General features: G+C 52.9%; 2 protein-coding genes across 2 annotated transcripts in view; one reads left to right on the plus strand and one right to left on the minus strand.

The window, feature by feature from the left end:
• The first annotated feature begins 5,711 nt into the window (after positions 1-5,711).
• Positions 5,712-11,374, plus strand: NPTX1 (neuronal pentraxin 1). The gene is made up of 5 exons (XM_052658519.1): positions 5,712-6,155; positions 6,438-6,645; positions 8,724-8,968; positions 10,194-10,373; positions 11,140-11,374. Exons 1-5 carry the CDS (start codon positions 5,712-5,714, stop codon positions 11,359-11,361), a joined length of 1,299 nt encoding a protein of 432 aa, XP_052514479.1. The 3' UTR covers positions 11,362-11,374.
• Positions 11,375-21,720: 10,346 nt separating this feature from the next.
• ENDOV (endonuclease V) overlaps positions 21,721-27,257 on the minus strand; it is a 40,799-nt gene continuing 35,262 nt past the window's right edge. The window contains exon 10 of the mRNA XM_052657825.1: positions 21,721-21,843. Coding sequence (XP_052513785.1) covers positions 21,758-21,843 — 86 coding nt within the window. The 3' untranslated portion in view covers positions 21,721-21,757. The remainder of the gene's footprint in view (positions 21,844-27,257) is intronic.

A 27,257-nucleotide genomic window follows, 5' to 3' on the forward strand; every position in this document is an offset into this window, starting at 1 on the left:
TCCAGAGGAGGGAAGACCATCCAGGGCTCTGTTCCAGTCAGACGGGGCTGGCAGCTGCCGAGGCTGGCTCAGAGGAAGGGGGCCGTCAGGTGGGAAATACCCCTGGGCACAGCGAGTCTAGAGGCCTGCGGTGGGGGGCCCCCGCTGTCCAGCGCTAATGACCACAGCCCACGACTGTTAGTCCTCATGTGGCTGCTCCAGGGTGAGCTGCGGTCACACAGTGGACGTGAACTTGAACAGTGGGGAAGCAGGGGTGACTGCGCCTCCAAGGGTAGCAGGAGAGAACTTCCTCAGCCTGGGACCCGGCCTGATCCACCGCCACCACTAGGTACGGGCAGGGTAGGCCTTGTGTCTTCTTTGGGCTCCTTCCTGCCACTCAGTCCTGCCAGTCTGAGAGCTGTTCCCTGTGAGGGAGGGGAGGGGGGCTAGGGGTGGGCCGTGATGGGTGAGGACAAAGCTGGGTGGGAGTGTGAAGGCCAGGACTTGCCCCTCAGCTCTGCCTTCAAGGCATGTTTGGGAGACCCTGGACTTTCCATCGTTTCCTTATCTGCCAAGTAAGGACATAGCCCAGCCATGCCCTAGGAAGGCAAATGAACTGACATGGACAGAGGGCTTTGGGAAGGACAATTCCTTGTTTGTAAAATAAGGCTATTGCCGCGGGGGTGTCTGAGAAGAGGGCAGAGGGGACTGCCCTGATGGCCCCTCCTGTCACACCAGAAGGGGTAGATGGGAGTCAGAAGTGCCACTCCAGGCTAGGGGCAGAGGTCCCATGGGGCTTGCTGCTACCAGAGTGGCCACACCCCCACCCCTTTGGTTCAGGGACTTCTCACATGGGAGTCACATGGCCAGACTCTGTCATGAGGCCTGGGCTGCCAGAGGTCCTTGCTGATTCTTACCTGGTAGCAGTCAAAAGCCTGTCTCCTCCACTCCAGGGACAGCCTGTGGGTGCTGCCCCACAAATAACCACACATAGAGAGGTGTATAAATTCATCCTACGGGACCCAAAGTGAACACCCTGCCCAAGCAGCCCCCAGGCCGAGACGCAGATCATCACCAGCACTGACGCAAACGCAGAAGCAAAACCAAAAATCAGCTCAGGAGCGTGACACGTGTCCCCACACTTTAAAACAGCAGCCATGGGACTTCCCTGATGGTCCAGCAACTGACTCTGTGCTCTCAATGCAGGGGACTTGGGTTCAATCCCTGGTCTCGGGGAACTGGATCTTGCATGCTGCAACTGAAGATACCACATACCACAGCTAAGACCCAGTGCAGACAAATACTTACATAAATAAATATTAAAACAAACAAAACCCAGCAGCCACTTACATTATCACAGTGTCCTCCCATCCTAGGTGAGATGGCAGCTGACCCAGGAGGGCCCACAGCAAGTCCTCTGCAGCAAACTGGGCCTGACTCTGGTCTGAGGGGCCCACCTGGATCAGTGAGGACACTGGCCTTCTTCTCTTCTCAGATGGGGTCCCTGGGCCTTGCCTGGTTCTCCCGCTCTACTCCCCAGCCTTCTCCCTGCTGCTGCTGTGCTAAGTCACTTCAGTCGTGTCCAACTCTGTGTGACCCCATAGACGGCAGCCCACCAGGCTCCCCCGTCCCTGGGATTCTTCAGGCAAGAACACTGGAGTGGGCTGCCATTTCCTTCTCCAATGCATGAAAGTAAAAAGTGAAAGGGAAGTCGCTCAGTCATGTCCGACTCTTCGCGACCCCATGGACTGCAACCTACCAGGCTCCCCCGGCCATGGGACTCTCCAGGCAAGAGTACAGGAGTGGGGTGCCATTGCCTTCTCCCTGCAGAGGCAGCTATTTCAAAAAGCAGGTGGACCCTTATGTACCTTGTGCTGGATGGGCTCAGAGTTGAGTGGTGGATGAGCCCTGGTCCAGGTCCATTGTCCTCCCAGCTCTTCCCAGTGCCCTGCCAGCGCCCACTCAGCAACCCCCATTACCCACCATGAGGGGAGCTCTTTCCAGCCCTAGACCAGCTCACGGCCTTGGCCCTTGAAAAGAACAGGGTCAGGAGACACCACAGGATGAGTGAGGGTCTTGGGCACAGCACCAGGCTTGAGCACCCTCCCTGGGTGGGCTCCAGCCATCCACTGAGTAGAGACCCTCGACAGCACTGACATCCTCAGAATAAGCTCCTGGCCCACCTGTTTAGCCCTCCTATGCCTGTCTGCCTTTACTGCGCTGGCCACAGCCAGGGAGCCTCGGGCCACACTTCCCCACCTGCCCCTTTACTTTCCCTACACCGGGTACCTGCTCCTCCCACCCCCCAGTTTAACCTCTGAAGGCCTCTCCCTCCTCTTCCACCAGTAATGTGCCCAGCAGACTGGCTCTAGCTGACTGCTACATTTTCAGGAATTTGCAAGCTGATGGTTAAACACAGTCATCATTAAAATGTGAATTCTACAAACTCACAATTATAGAAATTACCTTAAGAACAAAGGTAATAGGTAGTCAGAACTCATCACTTTCTAATTATTTCTACTACACTTTACTATTGTCTATGCTTTTCAGGTTATTCATATCTATTGTGTCTGTGAGGTGGGAAAACCCCAGCATGTGTGATCCTGCACATCTCTTCCCAACTCCACTGCAAGCAGGTACAGCACTTCCTCCCCCACACCCCACCCCCATCCCCACCACTGCTGCAGTCCTGGGGTATGCGATGCAGGGTGGGGAAAATCGGATGTACACGTTTGAGGGTGCCCCTTCATCCCACACCTCCAGATCAGGTAGCTAGGCAACTAGAGGTTCCTTCCCCAGGAGTTTTAGGCAAGGCAGCCATTCATTTTCTAGTCCCCAACTGCCAGATACCTCCCCACCTCTAGGGAGGGAGTGCTGTGTGCTCGGTTGCTTCAGTGGTGCAGGACTCTTTGCGACCCCATGGACTATAGCCTTCCAGGCTCCTCTGTCCATGGAATTTTCCAGGCAAGAATACTGGAGTGGGGTGTCATTTCCTACTCCAGGGGGTCTTCCCTACCCAGGGATCAAACCCATGTCTCTCACGTCTCTTGCATTAGCAGGCAAATTATCTACCCCTAGCACCACGTGGGAAGCCCTTAGGGAGGAAGAGGAGGCCAAAAAACTACCAGAACTGAATCCCCCCTCCCTGAGTCTTGAGGTCCAGTTTAAAAGATTTCAAGAAGGCAGAGAGCTGCCATAGCGTGCCCTGCCCCCATCTCCCAATAGAGCCCACATGTCTGCTGCAGTTGTCCCCAATACTGTCTTCTGGCAGACAGGGTGCTCCACAGAGGTCGCCCTAGGGACCATAGGGTCCTGGGCCCTTGACCACAGTCTGCTCCCCTTGGGGTTCCATACTTCCCTCCTAGAGATGGGGTGAGGAGTGGGGAGGGGAGGTCTGGCTCTCAGGGCCCAGGTGCCTGGGTGCCAATCACTGAGATCTCTGGAAGTAAAAGCCCAAGTCCCTGCCTTGCTCGGGCAAGTCCCTGACCCTCCTGAGGCTCAGGAGGCAAGGCTCAGTCCACACCGCCGGCCAGGCCCAGCTGGGCTCCTCTCCCGCGCCCACGCGATCTCTGGGCGCGCGCTCCCTCTGCACCAGGTTAGCTTCCCCCCCAGGCCCCGCGGGAACCCGCCTTCGATCCAATGAAGCCCTGGACCGGGAAAGTGACCCTATCCGGTCGCGGGATGGGAGTGGAGGCAGAAGTCGTCGCGCCCCTCGCGCGGGTATTTCCTCTGGAGTCGCCTGCTGGCCTGAGGCGCAGACACGCGTGGGACAGTCATGGCCAGCCCCTCCCGCGGCCCAGGGGCGGCCGTGAGCTTCAGCGGGTCCCGGCGCTCGGTGGTGGGCGAGCGCGGCCCCAGGGGGCTGAAACCCCCGCACAGCCCTGGACAGAGTCGCGCGGAGCCCAGACCTGCCACGTGCGGGCCGCGGGGTCCCTCTGGCGCCGGGAAGCGGAGGCCAATGGACGAGCAAGGGCCGCGCCGGCTCGCAGCCCCGCGCTAGCGGAGGGTTCACGGCTGAAGCAATGAAAGAACTGTGACCTCGGGTAGCCCCGGGGATGGGAGGAGGATGCGGAGAGGGAGGAGATCTTGTTTTATCAAACAGGTCTCAATAGAGTGGCTTCATTTCCCATCCGCGGGCAGAAGTCAACCCCGGGCAGGGACCCGGGAGCTTCCCAGCTGTTGGGCCATCGCGGCGCCCAGAGGAGGAGAATGAGGGGCTCGGGGTGCGGGGCGAGGATGTCCTCCGGGCTGCCCCAACTGGGACTGTCTCTTTGGCTCGACCTGTCGCCTGCAGTCGGATCCCGGAATCTTGGCGCCTCCTCTGTACAGTGGGAGCTTGGAGTGGCGGCTTCCGAATTGCCTTTGGCTCTGACCCGCAGGGGCTCAGGTCCTAGTCGGGCACCGGAAACCGGACGGGAAACTGGGAGTCGAAGCCTGGGGCGCCGCTGCCCAGAAAAAAATGGCTCAAGTGTGTGGGTGAGTGAGTGAGGTGACTATGAGTAACGTAGCATAGTGTGGAGCTCCTCAGGGGTGACGCCCCCCTCCCGAAGCCCGGGACTCCTCGCCACCCGCGGAGAAGTGGGCAGAGCTGGGGTGCATGGGCTCCAGAAAGCCCAACAAACACGCGGACACACGCAGACATGGACACACGGATGCATCCCAACTAGCACACGGACACGCACACGTGCCCTCATATCTCCGCGGTGGGAAGGCGCTCGGGGAGCGCAAAGGGTCCGCTTGCAGGGCCCCCTCGGAAGCTCGGCGCCTCCCCGCGAGGCTGCAGGGAGCGTCCAGCCCCGGTGGTGCCGTCTGCCCGGAATCGGACCCGCTTGGCTGGCAGGAAAAGCTTAATCCGCTAGGGACGCCTCCGAGAATTGCCCGCCCGCCCCACCAGCACGATGTGGCGGCTGTCATTCCCGGGAGATGTTGCCAGTCTCCAAAGCCCGGAGCCGGGGTGGTGGGGGCGCAGGAGAGCCGAGAGCGAGGTCATAGGGAAGCCCCGCGACCTGGGGTGTGTAGCATCTTTACAACCCCATACGGACATTGAAGAAACTTGGAGCGACCTCGCGACCCCGCTTCGGAACCTGGGAAGGTAGCGAGGCTCTGCTCCCGGCACCCCCAACCCGGCACACAGATGTGGACGACTTGAGTCCTTGGGGACCCGGTCGAGGCCCGGCGAGTGTTCGGCCCAGCGGGGTGAGCCGAATTCTGTCCCTCGGGTCCGCCGTGGCCTCCCGTGTGCCCCAAGTCCCGTCGGAGATTTGGAGCAGCACGCAGGTGGCCCATCCAGAAGTCCGGGGCCGCGGCCCGGCCCACCCTACTCTCCACACCCCGCTCCCTCCGCTCTCGGCGCCTTCGGGGAAGCGGCGCAGGCTGGGACAGGGGCGGGCGGGTAGAGGATGGTGCAAAAGATGCGGCGGCGCCGGGGTTTGGGGAGTAGTCTCCCCTACTGCGCGCTCCTGCGACCCCAACCGCACAGCGGGACCGGGCCGCAGACAATTAAACCGGGATTCCTCCCCCGCTGACGTCGCCAGCGCCGAGGCCCCTCCCGCGGTGGCATAAAAGGCGCGGGCTCCGCAGCGCAGGCGGCAGTGGGGGCCGGACAGCGCGGCGGTGCGGACTGCGCGGCGGAGCAGCCAGCAGCGCGGCGCCCAGAGCGCCGGCCGCCCGCGGAGCCCCAGCCGAGCCGAGCCGAGCCGGGCCCGGAGCGCCGGGTCCCAGCGCCCGCAGCCATGCCGGCCGGCCGCGCCGCGCGCACCTGTGCGCTGCTTGCCCTCTGCTTCTTGGGCAGCGGGGCCCAGGATTTCGGGCCGACGCGCTTCATCTGCACCTCGGTGCCCGTGGACGCCGACATGTGCGCCGCGTCCGTGGCCGCCGGCGGCGCCGAGGAGCTCCGGAGCAACGTGCTGCAGCTCCGAGAGACCGTGTTGCAGCAGAAGGAGACCATCCTGAGCCAGAAGGAGACCATCCGCGAGCTGACCACCAAGCTGGGTCGCTGCGAGAGCCAGAGCACCCTGGACGCGAGCGCGGGCGAGGCGCGGACCGGCGGCGGCCGCAAGCAGCCCGGCTCGGGCAAGAACACCATGGGTGACCTGTCTCGGACGCCGGCCGCTGAGACGCTCAGCCAACTCGGGCAAACTTTGCAGTCGCTCAAAACCCGCCTGGAGAACCTCGAGGTCCGCGCGCGCCTCTGTTTCCCCTCCGGCTCACGCGCCCCTCTGCCCTCCCCCACCTCCATTTCCGACCCTACCTGACACCCCCAACTCCGGTCTCGGCCGGGTGCGGATGCCTGGCTGAGGCCTCCCCAAGCCTGCGGGCCCCGGAACGGGCACTAGCCCGAGCTCCCTGCCAGGCCGCCCCCGCAGTCGCCCTGAGGGGACCGCGCCACCGGCCTCCCGGCACGGTCCCTACTCCACGCGTAACGATATGGTTTCCCCCCCGCCCTTGCACCCCCGCAGCAGTACAGCCGGCTCAATTCCTCCAGCCAGACCAACAGTCTCAAGGATCTGCTGCAGAGCAAGATCGATGACCTGGAGAGGCAGGTGCTGTCTCGGGTGAACACTCTGGAGGAGGGCAAAGGGGGCCCCAAAAACGACACCGAGGAAAGAGTCAAGATCGAAAGCGCCCTGACTTCCCTGCACCAGCGGATCAGCGAGCTCGAGAAAGGTAGTGGTCATGGGGTGGGGTAGGGAGAGGGCAGTCCTTGCATCCTATCTCAGCTCCCTGGACCAGTGGGACCCGGCCTCTGGCCCTGGCTTCCTGCACAGCTCAGGTCGGGAGTGTAAAAGCCCTGAGCTCCTCCACCATTTCTACCTTAGGTTCTCCAGCTGATGTTCCTAGCAGGGCTGGGGTGCCCTGGGCTTGGGACATCTGGGGAAACGGAGTGAGGAAGGGATAGCCTGGGGCTCCCTCCCTGCTCCCCTGCCACAGTCACACACTCACAGGAATTTTTCAAGTCTGATCTGTTTAGTCTTCAGCAACTTTGCACTAGAGCCATGGCTAGACCAAGTCCTCCCTGGCTAAGAAACCCTGGTTCTAGCCAGTCCCTATCCCCAGCAGAGAGCAGGGCACGGGCTGCAGCTGGGTCCTCCTGGTCCACAGCAGATCTGGGCCCTGAGCAGGCTTCCTCCCAGTTCCTTGCAGCCCCTGGCATCCTTTAGGGATTTCCAGGTCCCCCTTCCCCAGCCCTGAGCACACTCCTGTGGTTTTTCTCTTATAAATGACCCAAGCTCAGGCATCTTGCATGCTGCCTCGCTGTTCAAGTCGCCAACCCCAAGTCCCAGTCTCGCCCGGGCTCACGGATGAGCTTGAGAGGCTCAGCCTTGAAGCCTCAGAAATCAAACAAGGTTGTAAAAGGGGAGGCGGGGGGATGCGAGGCTGGGAGCAGGGCCACGTGACCCTTCTCGGACTGCAAAGTGTGTGCTGGATGGATTTAAACAGTGCCATCTTAAGGCACGTTATGTAACTGAAAAACAGATCGGGGAAGGGAGGAGGGAGAAAGAAGGGGGAGGTTGGGGAAATGAAGAGCACCCCCTGGAGAGAGACCAGATCTGCTTCAAGGGCAGGGGGCTGCCAGCCTGAGACAGAAGGGGAACATGGCCAGCCCTGCTCTGTTCCCTGACATCTGGCTTAGAGGAAGGGGGTGGGGTAGCTGACCCAGTAGGACGCCTTCTAGAAATAATTCTTGGCCTAGAGGGCCGGTTTAGTGCTGGGCTCTCTGGCAGCACCCCGTGTATACCCTGAAGCTGGTGGGTGTGTGTTCCTGGCTCTGGGCTGGGTGCCCATGCCCACTGCTGGGTTGGAATGTTTTGACTGGAATCAGTCACACCATGCCCAGGGTCATAGCCACAGTGTGTGTGTGAGTTGGGAGAGGGCAGACAAGCATTCCCTGGAGATGTTGCCGACAGACAGGGAGCTGGTGGCTGAGTATAAAGGGAGGTGATGGGGCAATGAGTGTGATTTTTCAGGAAACATACCGGAAGCTCACCCCGAGAATGATTGGCATTGTCCTCAAAGCAGTCACCTTAGGGGAACCTGGCTCTAGGGCCATCTTCGGGCTCCCTGCTGTCCTGCCCTCTCTGCAGGGGCAGACAGAGCTGCTTGAAGAGACTCGGAGGGGACAGCTCTCCTTCCTGTGGGGTGGATGGGATACTGGAAACAGCCTGAGTCCTCAGGATGAATTGGCTGGGTCAGATGAGTGACCAGGGGCTGCAGTGTGTCCTGGCCTTGAAGGAAGTGTGACGGGCCCCAGGGGCCTGTTCTGAGCAGCAGCCAGCATCGTGAAATCAGGTTGGGCTCCCGGAGGGGCTACTCTGAGGGGAGTTAGCCTCTTTCCTGGTGAGGAGACCCCCTTCCTCTGCAGCCACACCTTTGAGCAAGCATTGCTTTACAGGGTGTGCCCTGACCCACTCCCTCCCCATGCCACTGCCCAGCTCAGGTGCAGATACTCAGAGCCCATTGTGTACAGGCTTCCCCATCCTAGCCTGTCCACGGGGGCCACCATGTGGGAACCGGACCCAGAGTGCAGAGACTGTGGGCCAGCTCTTTCGGTCTGGCCCTGTGCCCTGGGGCAAAGTACTTGACCTCTCTGAGCTTTGTTTTCAGCATCTACAGAACAGAGAGGAGCCTGCTTTGTCTGCATCACAGAGCCTGGTTGGGGGCAGGGGGGTTGGCAAGCCTGCTTTAGTCTGGGACAGGCGCTTTGTCAAGGTGCAGGTGTCAGTACTGTGTCCCGTCCTCTGCAGGTCAGAAGGACAACCGCCCTGGAGATAAGTTCCAGCTCACATTCCCACTGCGGACCAACTACATGTACGCCAAGGTGAAGAAGAGCCTGCCGGAGATGTACGCCTTCACAGTGTGCATGTGGCTCAAGTCCAGTGCGGCGCCGGGGGTGGGCACGCCCTTCTCCTATGCCGTGCCCGGCCAGGCCAATGAGCTGGTCCTCATTGAGTGGGGCAACAACCCCATGGAGATCCTCATCAACGACAAGGTAGAGCCTCTACCCTTCCTTCAGGATTTGCAGGGCAGCAGGGTGAGGCCTCTGGGGCCCCAGTCCATGCCAGTGGCCGGGGCAGGTCTGGGTGGTATGAGATACACAGCCTCGGGTGCTACTGTGGCCCCAAGAGGAGAGCTCGCCAGGCAGGGCTGAGGGAGGGGCAGGGTGAGAACTGGGAGAAATGGGGAGGGGTACCCTTGCTATTCTCTGTGAACACGGGGAAGCTGGAACCCTCCCAGACAGAGGCCTCACGGATGGGGGTGGAGGAGGAGGATCCAGGGGCCAATCCATCCGGCTGATGAAACCCTGACTCCCTCCCTCAGCTGGTCTTGGAACTGACTTTTCTCCCCCATGTTTGGGAGGCCATAGATGCTTGGGGTGGTGGTAAGGATGCTCCCAGAGAGTCCACATCAATCCTGCTTAGCCCCCTGCCCCTGGGAGGAGACCAGGTCTGCATGAGCCCTTGGGAGAGGGCACCATTTCCCTCCAAGGAACCCGTCTCCATCTTGGCCCTTAATCCCTGCTAGCTGTGGAATTAGCTGTCAGCTCTCCAACTCCCTCATCACCACGCCAGCTTTGGTAGTTAATGTCTAAAACCTGGACTGAGAATTGGAGTCCAAGCCTTTGCTCTTGATGCCTTGCCCAGAGAGGGCTGTGCCTTTCTGGGGCCCCATGTCCCCAAGTTAAAAGGGTGTGAGGGTTCTTTTGTCAGCTGAAGCAGCCTCCCCGCCTGAAATGTTAGAGTGGGAGTGAAATTCCAGGTCAGGGGCTGCTCTGGAGCGTTAAAAGGCATGGTGCCATCTCCCCTGGCATCTTTCAGAGTCTCTGTAAAAAGGCTGGGCAGGTTTTAGACCCAGAGGATCTGGCAATTAGAGATGGAGCGTTGGAAGAGAGGAGAGGCCCAGAAAGCAGCAGTGAAGTCATCCCCCAGGGGTGGCTCATCCGAGGGCAGGTTTTTTGGACTGGCCCAGAGGTAGGAGGGTGAGTAGGAGTGAGGAGATTGCATATTCAGATCGATCTGGACAAAGCTTCCCATTTCCTTTGTGATTCTGTACTCCATCAATGGATGGGCCTGACAGTCCCGAGGGGCAGGTGCTGCAAGAACTCAGTAATGGCTCTTGATATTTACTGTAAATACCTATGACCAGTGACTAGTGACGATCATTGATCCTGATGGTGCCCATTCCCATCTTGTCCTGTATGTCGTTCTCCTGCCCAGGTGGCTAAGCTGCCCTTTGTAATCAATGACGGCAAGTGGCACCACATCTGTATCACCTGGACCACCCGGGATGGGGTCTGGGAAGCCTACCAGGATGGCACCCAGGGCGGCAACGGCGAGAACCTAGCACCTTATCACCCCATCAAGCCACAAGGCGTGCTGGTGCTGGGCCAGGAGCAGGTACAGGCTGTGGGGGGCAGGGACAGGGTGAGGGGGAAGTGGGGGCCACTGGCTGCAGGGGGAGGAGCCCCAGAACTGGAGACTAGGCCGGAGAAAGGAGAGTGTGTTGGGAAGGAGGGGAGAGAGGCAGCAGGAAGCAAAGTGGGAGGGAGCTGGAGAGGGAAGTGGTTCCCCTGAGAAGAAGCCGTGGAAGCAAGTGATGAACCAGTTTGAGCAAAGTCCCCACTCTGAGTGGGTTCTTTCAGGAAAGGCAGGAAGAGGGGGCTCTGTCTCCAGACTCTCAACTGCAGCAATGCTCTTTGGCACGGGAAGGCCAATCGTGCACTTAGTGATGCATAATTTATTTCCTGGAAGTGGTTTGTCTCCCATTGGGCACCCAGGAGGGAAAGGCAGGCAGGAGAGCCCCAGGCCTTCTGTTCTTGTTGGGCAGCTATGGCTAGCAAAGAGTGACATTAGAGTTTCCTGGGGAGAGGCAGGGAGTGTAGGGGAGGCCCCCAGGCCCTGCTCCCACGGTTGTCCACGGTCTTAGCTGACACCCTCCCTCACTGGGCACCTCTCAGGTGCCCCCAGGAGAAACTCTGCATCCAGCGCAGAGGAGGCCAGCATCACTGCTGTTCCTGAGCTCCCTGGAGGGCAGGGACTGATGCACAGCTGAGATAGATGTGCCCAGAAGTGGACGTGAGAGCCATACATGCTAGGGAGGCCCTCCTGATAGGCACTCACCACTCTGACCCCCTCCACCCTCACCCTCTGCTTTTCTCTGAAGGACACTCTGGGTGGCGGGTTTGATGCCACCCAAGCGTTTGTGGGCGAGCTGGCCCATTTCAACATCTGGGACCGCAAGCTGACCCCGGGGGAGGTGTACAATCTGGCCACCTGCAGCACCAAGGCCCTTTCCGGCAACGTCATCGCCTGGGCTGAGTCCCACATCGAGATCTACGGCGGAGCCACCAAGTGGACATTCGAAGCCTGTCGCCAGATCAACTGAGGCCTGGGGCTGGGCTGAGCCTCCGGGTCCCCCGGGTCCCCGGGTCCCCAGCCCCCGCCCGCCTCCCCCTGCTTGTGCGGTGATGATCCGTCGTCTCTTCTTCTCTCCCTTTCCCCCAGGAATGACTCAAGGCCACCGCCCTCGCACATGCGCACACGCACACAGCCTGGTCTCATCCTCGTGCACGTGAGAAGCAGGCCCGGCTCCCATCTGTCGCAGGTGTCCCCACTTCTCTCTAGGAGCCCGCGCTGTTTCTCAGGCATGCCCCGTTCACCACCAACACTGGCGGCTGAGACATTTTGAAAAATGCACACGTAGGTGAGAGGACTCGTGTGTGAGTGTGACTCTGTGTGTGTGTGTCTACAAGGATCTGTCTCTCGGGGGAGGCCTTCTCTTTTAAAATGAGGTATTCCTTTTCTTCTTTCTCTGTGGCTTTGGGAAGTCTCATGACTGGTCTAATCTCTGTACTTGCCAACTCTGGTGGCCGCCCGTGTGCCTTGGGGTGCAACTTCTCCTGCCATGCGTTCATCTTTGTTTGCAAACCTTTTTCAGAGCGACATATCTCTATATTGATAGAATAAATATCTTTTAGCGCTTTGTTAAAGGCTAGGGACCTCTCCAAGGAGAATTTGTATTTTGTCGTAGAAGTAAATTCTCTCTGAAGGGTTGAAGGCAGACTGTGTCCTGCGATGGCACCACATGCTGGGAGGGGGCAGAGGAGGTGGCACCAGCCTCAGGAGCCAGGCATCCTGCTGTTGACCTCTGAGGACAGCACTGGGCCTGGGAGGCTGGCCTGCCCACCCAGCGTAGCCAGCTCTGGCCCAGTATCCCATCTGTAGCCCTCAGCCTTCCCACCTCCCCAAGCTCCCCTCCAGCGGCCAGCTGGTGACCCCAAGAGAGAAGCATCCCACCCATTGCCCAGGAAGCCAGGACCTCTGGACCCTTCCCCTTGGCCTCTGGCAGTGGACGACCTGAGGCTTCAGTGGATCAGCTGGAGAACAGATCTTTTAGACCAGGAAACCTACACTCTGATTGAGACCCAGCCATGTAAGGCCACAGCCAGTCAATGGGCCAGGTCCGTGGTAACTCTGACAGCCATATTCTTTACCCAGGCTGAGGCAAGTCCAGAGACCTCTCCATGGAGAGCTAGGCATGGCCAGGCTGGGGCCTGAAACCCACTCCCCATCTTACAGAGCTCAAGTTCTGATGCAGCCCCCAACCCGTCACCAGCTGGTGACATTGACACCCAATCAGTGTCCAGAAGCTTTGACATTTTTTCTCCCCATGAAAAACTAACATGTGCGTCTCCTTCTAGTCCTTCCAAGGGGGGGAGAAAAGTGTGTGTGTGTGTATGCGTGCGTGCGTGTGTGTGTGTGCGCGTGTATGCGTACACGTGTGTTGAATGAGAGAGAGAAGAAGAGCACTCAGACGGATCACGCCCAGGGGAGGGTGAGCTCCCTGCTTTGTTGCACCATCTGGGGGTCGCACACCCAAGGGCCACCTGGACTCTATCACCAAGAGTCTAATTAGCAAAAGGCTGGCAAGTCTTTCTAGAAATTCTACTGCACTGCCTGGCTCATCTACAGCTGCAGACATTTCTTCAGCAGGAGCAGGTGTTCTGTCTTCTGTTTTTTCCAGAGGCACCTGTCTCCCTAAACGCAGGTCCGTGTTGTGTCGGAAACCTAGTGCATCTGTGTGTGTCTGTGTTGGTGTTTCTGTGTCGGTGTCTGCGTGGGTGTCTGCACGGTACCCAGTCGCCGTTCTGCAATGCATCACTCTCGTGCTAAGGGTGCGGCCCAGGCACCGGGCTGCGTGTTGTGGTTCAACAGTGGCTTTTTTCTGAGACCATTGTGCTTTGTCAGAGCCCATCCAGCTGTGGCATCTATGGATCTGCAGGGATCTTCTCGTTTGCATGTTCCTCGGGGCGGTGTGTCCCTTGCTTCCTCATTCTGGTGTGTGTTTCCCTGCCTGCATGAACTTCTCTGGTTCTGTGTTGTGTGCCCAGTGCCACCCCTTGTTCTGTGACCATCCATGTAGCTACTGAAAATGGCTGGGTAAGCAAGCCAAGGGTGTCGGAGGAGGTCATGGGAGAGACGGAGTCCCTCTCTCCCTCCCCACTCCCCAAACACACCAAGAAGTATTTTTAACGTGTAGGTTGAGAACAAGCCTAAAATCGCCTGTGGTTGGGACAGAGTGAGAGCTTGGAATCCCCCTCTAGACCAGATCAGCCCCACCCCTCACTTCAGCCATCTCGGAGCTGTAGGCAAGGCCCAGAGTGTGCTAGGTGCTCTCCTTCGGCATCTCCCACCAGCCCCTGCCGATCTAGCGATCTACCGGACCCCAGACCACCTTCTGCCCCAGTGGGCTCGGTGGGAGCTGTCCATTTAGGACCACAAGCCATCCTCTGCCCTAACTAAAGGTGGGCAGAGCACACCTGTGTCCCTTTGGCCTCCCCTCCCCGACCTGTTCACCCTCCTCGCCCCCCACCCCGATGCACCCATGGTGCCAGGGACAGAAGCTGATGTTTAACTCCCTCCCCCGCCCCAACTGGAGCCTGTGCCAAGCCCCTGGCTCCCTCACTGTGTTAACACTTGGCACTTCGCCAGCCCCGAGAAAGGTAGATGACACAGCCACAAATCTAATCCACATAGTTTCCATCTACTCCTTTATCTGATTGATGTTCCCTCTTGCACTGAATAATACATGCCTATCTCAGGTAAGCCATTTTATAAAATAAGGAGATAAAAAAGCACTGTCAAGACAGTGTTTGCTTTTGCCGAGCTGGTGTCCCACAGCTCCCTGGGTGTCCGAGGCGGCAGAGCTACTGACAGAGGCTCTCCGGGCCCTCGAGGGCTTAGAGCCCACTTGAATCGTAAGCCTTCTTGCTTTTGATAACACAGTATTATTTCTCTTACTCTAGAAGAAAAAGTTTATTACCAAAACAAGAGTATTTTTATGAAAGAAAAGGACAAACCTATAAATTAACTCAACCTATATTTCCCTTGAAAATACTTTTCAGGCTCCGCCAAAACGTAGAACTGAAAGCATGTATTTTGGAAGAAAGAAATACATTTTGTATGCTTTCTGTTCCTTTTGTAGATTCACAGTTTATTTTCTAAGACTGCAAAGATCACTTTGTCACCAGCCCTGGGACCTGAGACCAAGGGGGTGTCTTGTGGGGAGTGAAGGGGAAGGGAGAGGCTGGCATGAGGGTCACAGTTGTTCCAAAGAGCTCCAGGGAGGGGCCACCTGTTCTCAAAGACATGTTGGGGACTGGATATGCTCTGGTCCCTGATGGTGGCCCCTCTGTCTTGGAGCTGACTTGTCAAATGGAAGGAGTAGAGGACTTGATGGTCAGTTCCAAACCTGATAGAAGAAACTAGGGTTCTGAATTGTGAAGATTAATAAGATGGTATCCTTTGTAATCTTATGGCAACCAAAACGTGGCTTAAAGCAGTCATGGTTTCATCTCTTAAAACACAGTGTGTAAATTTATTCAACTAATGATGGGAAATGTACCACTTCCATGTACAGTGGACTTAAGTGCCATTTGTTGAAAGGGAACAAGTCATTGAGAACAAAAAAGCCCAATACTTAGAGTCCCAATTTTGTCTTATTTGCCAAAAAAAATCAACAATGACAAAGCAAACCCCCTCTGGTTGATATTGTTATATTGTATATATTGTATAATAGGAAAGAGAATTGATGTATCTTACTTTTTCATTATTTGCTAACCAAAGCTGTACATTTTTCATATGATCCACAGCCTTTTGGGTATCTAATGGGTCAAAACCATGGGACCTGCCACCTCCCATCAGCAGTTCTGGAAATGCACTATTTCTACTGGTATTCTTGCTTTTTTTTCATTTTCTTGCTGAAATGACATGAATCGTTGAGTTTATTTTTACACAGTAAAGAGTGAAGAAAGACTGTGGTCTCCTTGGAATATCTCTTCTTTCCTCAAGCTTGCAAATGTCACCTCAACCTACTGGGCGACCTCAGGGGCCCTCCCAGGATATGCCTGCCTACCCATTGCCCTGTGCCCCTCAAAAATCCAGCAGCCACCTGGTGATAGTGGATATCGGGTGTGGGGAGGGGGCCTGCCCAATTCACAGGTGCAGCCGACATCGAGGCAGAGAGCAGTGAAGTGATTCTGCAGTGTGTAGAGACCACACTGGGGCTTGGATTGCAGAGTATCTGCCCGTTCCTCACCTCATCTGTAGCCCTGCTCCCTCCTGAACCGATGCACTGCCCACAGCACACCTGGCTACAGGTCCCAGGTGGTCTGGGCTTGTCCTTCCCAAGCAGCCCTGCTCTCCTTTGCCATATCCCTGCTGACCCATCCTTAGGGTCCCCAGGCTGTTTCCCTGCACTCAAGCAAGACAGCACCCCCAGGTTCATATATCAAGAAGATGGCTGATGTGGGAACCCTGGGCACTGAAAAGAACTCAGTTCCCTGGTTCCTTATGGGCCAAGCTAGCCACTGGATGGACATGGAGCCATGGAGCTGTTCCCTTCTGTGGGATAAAATCAATGAGCACAAGTCAAAATAACCTGCCTGGTTGATTGGTCTCCCCCATGCCCCAACACACATGCATGTGCATGCACACACACTCCACCCACCCACCCACCCACCCACCCACACACACACACACACACACACACACACACATGCTGAGTTAACAGATGGGACCTGGCCAGGACTCAGGAGCTGGAGTTTGGTGGGGTGTAAGTGAGCTGCCCATTGCCTGGAGTAGTATGTACGGAGGGGGTTTGGCCTCAGAGCAGTTGACCACTCACCCTGTTGACCCTGCAGTAGGAACCCCAATTGAGAGAGAGAAACCCCTGCCAGGCTGAAGACCCTGGGCCTGTTAGTTGCCCTTGGTGTGCAGTGTCCACCTGGAGGCTGCACACGTGTGGCCGGGCCCAGGGTTGTGCTCAGTGCCAGCAGCTCAGGCCGACACACCACCTCTTTGCCTCCCACTCCTGCAAGTGCACAGTTATGTCTGTAATAACATCACTCTTACATTTCTAATTTCTATGAAAGTGCTCATTCAAAACTTCGGTATTTGTACTATCATTGGAAACAAATTACTTTCCCCACCTCTCACACCTGATCTTGGCACATCAAGGGCTGAATTTAGGGACTGTGGAGCAGAGAATAGCAGCTTTACAAGGAGACAGCAAATGGGAGCTGGAGAAGAGGGACACAGGCTCAGGATTTCAAAGCCGGAGAGTGTCTCCAAAGCCATTGATGCCAACTGCCCATCGGATGCATGAAAATGTTCTCAGCTTACACACTTCCAATGATAGGGAACTCGCTATCCATAGCGACAGTCTGGCCCACTTTCAAACAGCTCCAGCTGGGAGTTTTTCTTTTCTATCTTTCATGTTTCTTTTCTGTTGTGCCCAATTCCTTATATTGAGCTGCAGCTTCTATCCATCTGTTTGCACACATAGAGACAGGCCCCATGTTTCCTAGGGTTCAACCTCTGTGTCTCTCCTGCACCACCTGGCTGACCTGCTCTAGGGGCACACTCCTCCCACCCCAGAAGCCCCCCAAGGGCAGCAGAGTATAGACCAATCCCTAGAGGGTCCTTGCTCTAGGAAGCTGGGGCTTGTACTTCAGCTGTGGGCCCCCCAGGGTAGGAGCAGCACAATTCAAGGAGTTCCAGCCTCCTCCATCTCCTCATCTGCTCCCTGCAAGGCTCCCAGCAAATGGGCCTGTGCCTAGGAGCCCCCTCTCTGCAGACCTCCAAGGAGTACAAAGCCACCTGGCTCTGTGGAGTTAACTGCTGGCTGGAAACAGGAAATAGGAGAGAAGAAAAGCAGTGGCTGTGGGGAAATTAGAAAGGTTCTGGAACTCTTTGGAAGGCCTGTGGTTCTGAGCTCAGACTTGGCTTCTTTGTAGAAACCAGATGCCCTATAGAAGAGACTGGAATGCTCAGCCCAGCCAACAAGGGTCCCTCTGGGGGCTGGAGTCAGCAGGAACTGCTGCCTTGACCTTAGCAGAACTGCCTCCCTCCCACCCTGAACCCTCACTAGGAGATTCTTTCCCATTCACAGCCGGTGGTGCTTGCCTGGGCTCAGGCTCATCAGCTGGCTTTGCCAAGGGCCCAGGCCCTCAGGAGTCTCTGTGCTCCACCTCTGGAGGTGCCCTGGCAGTGCTGCCAGCCTCCAGGGGCCATTGGCATCCATACTGTGCATCACACTCTGTGCCTGACTCGTTCCTATGCTTTATCTCCCATCATCCCAATGGCTACCCTGATGACAACGCTGTTTGCAGATGAGGAGCCAGTGGGGAGGCTGAGTGACTTGCTGAGCTCATGAGTGGCAGGGTGGGTGCTCAGACTGCAAATCTTCTGTCTTTCCACACTAGCTATAGGTTCAGAATTCATCTGCAGAAGCCAGCACCAGGGAGGACACCCCCTTGAAGAGGACCTAGTGCCAATCTAAGCCTGTGACCCTCTGACCAGATCTGCTCTTCCCTTGAACTCCACTGCTCTGTCGTCATCCCTGAGCCCCCAGGTTCTTACTCACTCACATGTGATGCACGTGGTGAGTTCCTGTGGCCTTGGATTCCCAAGATGCCCTTCCCCATGGAAGCAGAGCCTCCCTCCTCTCCTGATGTTCAAAGAAATTGTTTCTAACAGTCTGATTGTTTCTAAAGCCTGGCATGCTGCATGCAGTCCATGGGGTGGCAAAGAGTCGGACACAACTGAGCAACTGAACTGAACTGAACAGTCTGATCCTTAAAAACTGAAAATCATGGCATTTCCTGAGATTCACTCAAGGAGATAAATAATGGTTTTCAAGGCCTTAGTTTCCCCTAGCATAGGAAGACAGGGTGGGACCAGGCAGTCTCTTCAGTCTTTGGACTCTCCCTGGAGCCCAGGACCAATCTGTGGGGACCAGCAGGGCCCTCTCTGCAGGCTGCCTGATGTACTTGTTCCAAGACCCCTGCTCACATAGGGCACCTCTGCTCCCTGCCCCACCATTGGGCCAGCAGCCATGGGATCTGCCCTCAGCAGATTGTTCTTCAATGCTAACTATCCTTTCAGGGTCCTTCTTGTCCTCCCTCAAACCTTCAGACTATTTCTGATCTCTGTTGGTGGACCTGGGTGACACTGTCTCCCCAGAAGTTTCTCAGCTACCATATAAATCAGGGTACTCATAGGTACTCAGGGCAGGAGCCACAAGTCCAGAGCTCCCTGCCATGACCTGGATTTGGCAGTCTCCCTTTGGGGACAGGGGAAGAGAAGGGTATTGAGAAAATAGATAACCACAGCTGAGCCTTTAGAAAAACAGACACACAGGAGATTGGCCAAGATGGCAGAGCAGAAGGACCCTGAGCTCACCTCCTCTTACAAGCACATCAAAATCATAGCTATTTGCAGAATAGCCATCGATGAAAAAGACCAGAACCTACCAGAAGAGATCTTCTACAATTAAAGACATAAAGAAGGAACCACACTGAGACTGGTAGAAAGGGCAGATCCTTGATAAAGTCAAGTCCCATAACCCTGGGTGGACAACCCACAAACTGGTGAATAACTACAGTGTAGAGATCCTCCCACAGGAGTAAGAGTTCTGAGCCCTGCATCAGGCTCCTCAGCCCAGGGGTCCTGAACCAGGAAAATGAGCCCCGAGAGCCATTGGCCTTGAGAGCTGGCAGGGCTTAATTTGGGGGGCCCCACAGGACTGTGGGGCAAAGAGACTTCACTCAAATGGTGTGCACAAAGTCTCTCATGCTCCAGGACCAGGGCAAAAGCAGTAATTTTATAGGAGCCTGGGCCAGACCTACTTGCTCATCTTGGGGAGCCTCTTGGAGATGCAGGGAGGGTGGGGGCTTGAGGAGTGGCTCACCTTGGGGACATATACACTAGTGACAGCCATTCTTCGGAGCTCCTTCTACCACATTGATGCTAATGCTGCTGAGCACCATTGTGTGGGATCCTCCCTCTAGCTCATCAGGGCCAAGACCTGGCCCTACCCAAGAGCCTGTATAGGTACCAGAGCTGAGACACCTCAGGCCAAGCAACTAACTGGATGGGAACACAGCCCCATCAGGTCAGACCAGATGCCTAAAGACCTCCTGAGCCCTCAGCCTCCCTTGGACACAGCCCTGCCCACCAGAGGGCCCAGAACTTGGCTCCACCCACCAGTGGGCACGCACCAGACAGAAGAAAATCCCCATCCCACAGCCTGCAGATACAGCCTGCCTGTCAGCAGGCCAGACACTGCCCTGGAATCATCTGGGCCCCAGCTCTGCCCACGAGCAGACTAACACAAGGTTCAGGATGCCCTGGACTCTGGATCCAACTGTGTCAGGCTATCCCCCACCCCTACCCCCAATCACTAATGGTGTGACACCAGCTCTGGAATCCCAGACTCCAGGACTTGGCTCTGGTTGTTAGAGGCTGGTACTAAGCCCAGGGTTAATACCTATCTTTATCAAATTATTCCAAAAAATTGCAAAGGAGACACTTCTGAACTCATTCTATGAGGCCAGTATCATTCTGATACCAAAACTGGATAAACACATCACAAAAAAGAAAACTACAGACCAATAGTACTGATAAACATACATGTAAAAATCCTCAACAAAATATTAGCAAACTGAATCAAACAGTACTTTTAAAAGGATATTATATCATGATCAAGTGGAATCTAAGCCAATTATGCAAGATTTTTCAATATCAGCAAATCAGTCAATGTGATACACCACCTTAAGAAACAGAAGTATAAAAACCATATGATCATCTGGATAGATGCATAAAAATCTTTTGACAAAATCCAACATCCATTTTAAATAAAAAAGACAACTCTAGAACGTGAGGATAGAGGGAAAATGCCTCAACATAATAAAGGCCATATATGACAAACCAACATCAGCCAACATCATACTCAACAGTGAAAAGTTGAAAACATTTTCTCTAAGATCAGGAACAAGACAAGGATGCCCACTCTTATCACTTTTATTCAACATGCATTGGTAGTCCTAAGCATAGCAATCAGAGACGAAAAATAAATAAAAGGAATCCAAATTGGAAAGGAAGAAGTAAAGTTTTCACTGTTCACAGATAAGTGTAGTAGAAAGCCCTAAAGATGCCACTAGAAAAGCACCAGACCTCATGAATGAATACAGTAAGATTATAGGCTACAAAATTTATACACAGAAATCTGTTGCGTTTGTATACACTAACAATGAACTATTAGGGAGAGAAATTAAGGAAACAATTTCATTGACCATTACATCAAAAAGAATAAGATACCTGGGAATAAAGTTACCAAAGGAGGTAAAAAAACCTGTACTTGGAAAGCCGTTATAAGACACTGTTGTCAGAAATTGAAGACAACACAATCAGATGGAAAGATGTATCAATACTATGTTCTTGGATTGGAAGAATCAATATTGCTAAAATTATCACACTACTCAAGGCAATCTACAGATTCAATGCAATCTCTGTCAAGTTACCAATGATATTTTTTCATAGAACAAGAGAAATAATTGTGAAATTTGTATGGAAACACAAAAAACTCTAAATTACAAAAAAAATATTGAGAAAGAACAGAGAAGAAGGAATTACATTCTCTGACTTCAGATTATACTACAAAGTTACAGTAATCAAAAGAGAATGGTACTGGTGCAAAAAAAGACATATGGATCAATGGAACAAGACAGAAGGTCCAGAAATAAACCCACACACATGATTGATTAATCTACAACAAAGGAGTCAGGCACATACAATGGAGAAAAGACAGTCTCTTCAATAAGTGGTGCTGAGAAAAGACAGTCTCTTCAATAAGTGATGCTGAGAAAACTGGACAGCTATATGTAAAAGAATAACACAAGAACATTCTCTAACACTATATGCAGAAATAAACACAGAATGGATTACAGACCTAAATTTAAGACCAGAAGCCATAAAACTCCTAGAGGAAAACATAGGCAGAACACTCTTTGACATAAATTATAGCAACATTTTTTTTGGATCTGTCTCCTATGGCAAAGTAAATAAGGGCAAAAATAAACTAATTAAACTTAAAAGTTTTGCACGGCAAAGGAAATCATCAACAAAATGAAAAGACAATCTACTGACTGGGAGAAAATATTTGCAAATGGTATGACCAGTGAGAAGTTAATATCCAAAATATACAAACAGCTCACACAACTCAACATCAAAAAAGAACCTGCATAAAAAATGGGCAGAAAATCTGAATTGACATTTTTCCAACGTGCACGTGCAGATGGCCAGCAGACACATGAAAAAGATGCTCAACATCACTAATCATCAGGGAAGTGCAAATCAAAACCACAATGAGATATTACTTCACATCTGTCAGAATGGCTGTCATCAAAAAGAACACAAGGACTTCCCTGATGGTCCACTGGTTAAGACTCCTCATTTCCATTGCAGGGGGCATGGGTTCCATCCCTTGTTAGGGAACTAAGGTTCCCACATGCTGTGTGGTACGTGGCTGAAAAAACAAACAAACACACACACAAATAATAAATGTTGACAAGGTATGGAGAAAATCGAACCCTCTTACACTGTTGGTAGGAATGTAAATTGGTGTAGCCACTGTGGAAAACAGTATGGAAGTCTCTCAAAAAACTAAAAACTAAAAAACTAAAAATAGAACTACTATGAAAAGTAGTGTCAGTTGCTTAGTCAGGTCCACTGTTTGTGACTCCATGGACTACAGACCGCCAGGCTCCTCTCTCCATGGGATTCTCCAGGCAAGAATACTACTAGAGTGGGTAGCCATTCCCTTCTCCAGGGGATCTTCCTGACCCAGGGATCCAACTCAGGTCTCTCACATTGCAGGCAGATTCCTTACTGTCTGAACCACCAGGAAAGCCCCAGGAATTCCACTCCTGGGTATACATTAAAAAAAAAAAAACAAAAAAAACCCCTAAAACTAATTAGAAAAGATGTGCACTCACAATAGCATTATTTATAATTGCCAAGATAAGGCACAGAAGCAATCTAAGTGTTCATCAAGAGATGAATGGATAAAGAAGATATGGCATATACTATACCCACACAGACACACACACACTGAAATATGTATATGTATATATAATGGGATACTACTCAGCTGTAAAAACGACTGAAATCTTGTCATTTGGAACAACATCAGTGGACCTGGAGGGCATTATGCAAGTGAAATAAGTCAGAGAAAGACAAATACTGTATGATACCACTTACATGCGGAATCTAAAAGACACAATAAACTAATGAATATAACAAAAAAGAAGCAGACCCACAGGTACAGAGAACAAACTAGAGGTTACTGTGGGGAAAGGGTAAGGGGAGGGGCACAACAGGCGTAGGGAACTAAGAGTAGAAGCTACCATGTACAAAATAAGCTACAAGGATATATCGTACAGCACAAGGAATACAGCCAACATTTGATAATATCTATAAATGTCTGTTGTGTTAGTCACACAGTCGTGTCTGATTCTTTGGCACCCCATGAACAGAGGAGCCTGGTGGGCTACAGTCCATGGGATTCTCCAGGCAAGAATACTGGAGTGGGTTGCCATGCCCTCCTCTGGGGATCTTCCCGACCCAGGGATCGAACCTGGGTCTCCTGCATTGCAGGCAGATTCTTTACCATTTGAGCCGCCTTAAATTGTGAATCGCTATACTGTACACCTGTAACTTATATAATATTGTACCTCAACTACGCTTAAGTTTTACAAAATGGGAAAAAAAGAAAAACATACACTTATTCATTCATTCATTTATTGAATACCTATTTCCTGAGCACCTACCATGAACAATCACCTGGGGCAGGTGCCCAGTGGGTGGTCTGTGGGCAGAAGAAGGCTCAGCTCAGGCACCTGGACCAGCTCCAGGCTCAGAAACAACGAAGGCAAATGGTGGGGGAGGATGGGGGAGGGTGAGGAGAGCGGGTGTGAGTTTGCATGCTTGTGTGCCTATAAGGCATTGCCAAGGAAGCCGTCTGTCCGCTGTTTGATTTCTGTGCTTCTCAATTCAGGCCAAGGTGGGGGGCCATCTGCTAAAGTGGGCACAGAGAAAACATTTTCGCTGTGCAGAAAATTGGCTTCTGTGGAGAGGCTGTGTGCTCAGCACAGAACCAGCCTGCAGAGGAGACACTGGAGGCAGTGGGCAGGGCTGGGGTGCAGAGAGGAAGGCTCCGCTCACGTGATCTCGCTCAGGGCTGGGGAGATGCCCGTGCTCCTGCCCCATCTTTGTGAGGGCCCAGGCCCAGATGGTCAGTGTCTCTAAGGCATCAAACCCCTTCCTGAAACTTAGGGGTGTTTGCACGGGACTTGCATAGGGGGAGGGCTGCACTCCTTTTTAATAGCTTTATTAAGACATGATTGACATAGCATAAAATTTACTCATTTAAAGTATACGACTCAATGGCTTTTGGTATATTACATAACTAATTTTTAAAAATTGTGGTAAATGTAAACAACATCAAATGGACCGTCTTAACCGTAAAACTCATTGGTGTTATTATATTCACAGCGTTTGCAACTATAACTATTTCTAAAACTTTTCATCTACCCAAACAGAAACTTTGCACACATTAGACACTGACTGCCAATGTCAACCCTGGTAACCTCCAGTCCCTGGTAACCTCCACTCTACTTTCTGTCTCCATGAATTGACTATCTTAGGTGCCTTATATAAATGAATCATACAGTATTTGTCCTTTCGTGTCAGGCTTCTCAGCATGTTTTCAAGGTTCGTCCATCTTGTAGGGTGGCTCACAATGCCATTCCTTTACAGCTGAATAATATTCCATCGTAGTGATAGACCACCTTTATTTATCTGTTCATCTGTTGATGGGCCCTTGGGCCCATCTTTTGGCTATTGTGAATAGTGCTGCTAAGAATGCAGGTGTGCAGGTGTCTGTTTTAGTTCTCCCTGTCAATCCCTTTGGGTATATACCTAGGAGTAGAGTCATATGGTGATTCTATGTATAGGTTTTGAGGAATAACCACACTGTTTTCTTCAGTGGCTTCACCATTTTACATTCCTACCAACAGTGTACTAGGTTCCAGCATCTCCACCCACATTTGTTATTCCTGCTGTTGTTACTTGATGGTTGTCATCCTAATGGGTAAGGACTTCCCTGTAGCTCAAACGGTAAAGAATCTGCCTGTGATGCAGGAGACCAGGGTTTGATCCCTGAGGTGGGAAGATCCTCTGGAGAAGGGAATGGCAATTCACTCCAGTATTCTTGCCACAGAGAAGCCTGGTGGGCTACAGTTCATGGGGTCTCAGAGTCAGACACAACTGAGCGACTCACACACACACACATCCTAATGGGTATGAGGTGCTATCTTACATGGATTTGATTTGCACTTCCCTAATGTCTAGTCAAGGCTATGGTTTTTCCTGTGGTCATGTATGGATGTAAGAGTTGGACTGTGAAGAAGGCTGAGCGCCAAAGAATTGATGCTTTTGAACTGTGGTGTTCGAGAAGGCTCTTGGGAGTCCCTTGGACTGCAAGGAGATCCAACCAGTCCATTCTGAAGGAGATCAACCCTGGGATTTCTTTGGAAGGAATGATGCTAAAGCTGAAACTCCAGTACTTTGGCCACCTCATGCGAAGAGTTGACTCATTGGAAAAGACTCTGATGCTGGTGGGGATTGGGGGCAGGAGGAGAAGGGGACGACCGAGGATGAGATGGCTGGATGGCATCACGGACTGGATGGACCTGAGTCTGAGTGAACTCCGGGAGATGGTGATGAACAGGGAGGCCTGGTGTGCTGCGATTCATGGGGTCGCAAAGAGTCAGACACGACTGAGCGACTGAACTGAACTGAACTGAATGATTAGTGGTATCATATCATATCACAACATACTCGTGATATATTGATTTTCATGTGCTTATGGCCATTTGTGCATCTTCTTTTCAAAATGTCTATTCAAACCCTTTGGCCATTTTAATATTAGGTGTTTTTTTTTAATTGTTGAGTTATAGAAATTTTGTATATATTCCTGATATTCATCCATTATTGGATATATGACTTGTGAATATTTGCTCACATTCTGTGGGTTCTCTTTTCACTCTCTTGATAGTATCCTTTGATACACAAAAGTTTTTTATTTTGAAGTCCAATTTGTATTTTTTTCATTGCCTGTGCTTTTAGTGTCATATCCAATAAATAATTTGCTAGGCTAATGCTACTCGTTTTTGATTCCCCAGCCCATGTAAATTAGTTCGCCCTGTGATCCTGTCTCATTGCATCCGTATCCCCTTAGCAGTGCCAGCCACACCTGATTGGTCTGCACAGCTCCACATCTCCCTAACGCAGAACCCGGGCAAGCAGAGGTCGGGTCTGTTTCCTTCCTCCTAGAAGATCCTTCTGGCTGGAGCATTCTTGGCTCTGGTCTTTGCTCTTCAGAATTCTGGTTCTCTAAGAATCACAGAATGTTAGCGCAGATGTAGAAAGAAGAAAAAAACAACAGAAATTCTCTTTGAAATAAGGACTGGCTGCTTTCATGCACCAGTGGAACTGGTGCTTGTCACACGCTGGGTTGACTCGGTTTAGGAAAATATCCCAGTGGCTTTTGTTGGTTTGGAAGGTGGACTCACCCTCTCCCCTGCCTTCAAGGGTTCAGGCAGGAAGAAAAAGGCAAAGGGAGCTGCTTGCACAGCAGCAAAAGGAACTGTGGTTTTTATAGACATCCTGGGAGGGAAGAGGTAAGAATCTGTGGAACAGAGAACTGGGGAAAGAAAAGAAACAAAGTGGTCAAAGGCCGGGCAGGAAAGCCCAGCTGGCCAGAAACGCCTGTGTTGTCATCTGTAGCAAGTTGCTCCATCACCCAAACACAAGTGAATGTCTGCTTCCAGAAAGGCCCAGGTAAACGAAGCTCTGCACAGAGAAGTTGGGTGGTGTCCAGCGTAGACCCCCTATCGAGTGTGAAGCAGAAGTAGGAAACGTGAAGGCAGAAAAACATGGGGACCCTCACGGGACCCTGAGTTTTCTGCCTTATACGGATGGGAGCTGTGGTAGGGTGAGTTGTGTCCTGCCGAAATTCATATCCACTCAGAACTTGTGAACTTACTTGGAAATATGGTCTTTGCAGGTGTCACATGAAGTTAAGGCAGTCGTACTAGATTACAGTCACACTGGTACAAAGCCTGGGAAATTTGGTCAAAAGCACAGGGACATAGTGAGAAGGTCAAGTGAAGACAGGGCAGAGACTGGATGATGCTCCACAAGCCAAGGATCGCCAGCAGCCACCAGAAGCTGGAGAGGGGACTAGAGCGAATTCTGTCCCAGAACCTCCAAAAGGATCCTGCTGACACTGATTTCAGACTTCCAGTCTCCAGACCGAGGGAATTAATTTCTATTGTTCGAAGCTTCCCAGCCTGCAGCATCCTATTATGGCAGCCCAAGATAACTCAGACAGTAAAGAATCTGCCTGCAGGAAACCCAGGTTCAATCCCTGGGTTGGGAAGATCCTCTGGAGAAGGGAACAGCAACTCACTCCAGTATTCTTGCCTGGAGAATCCCATGGACAGAGAGGCCTGGCAGGCTACAATCTGTGGGGTCACAAAGAGTTGGACACAACTGAGCAACTAGCACTCCTACTAAGAAATGAATGGCGGGGCTAACATCCTTTTATTTTAAGAGCCAAGGAAAGGGAGGCTCTAAGGTTGGAGGACTGGGAACATTAGGAGCTCACCTTGGTTGGTGTGGGGTCCTAGCCTCCAGCTGAAGGAACCAGAGCCTCGGAGCCCGTTTCTTTGCTCTTTAAGGCTCAAGGGGTCATCAGACTGTTGGCATGTGGCAGCTCAAAGGGGAGGCTGAGAAGCCGTCTGGTCAAGGCAGCTTCTGTACATTACACACTTCCCACAGCCAGTGTGGGTCTCTTAGTGCTACAGCTTCCCTGGT

This window comes from Budorcas taxicolor, chromosome 19, assembly GCF_023091745.1.
Source record: "Budorcas taxicolor isolate Tak-1 chromosome 19, Takin1.1, whole genome shotgun sequence".
NCBI lineage: Eukaryota > Metazoa > Chordata > Mammalia > Artiodactyla > Bovidae > Budorcas > Budorcas taxicolor.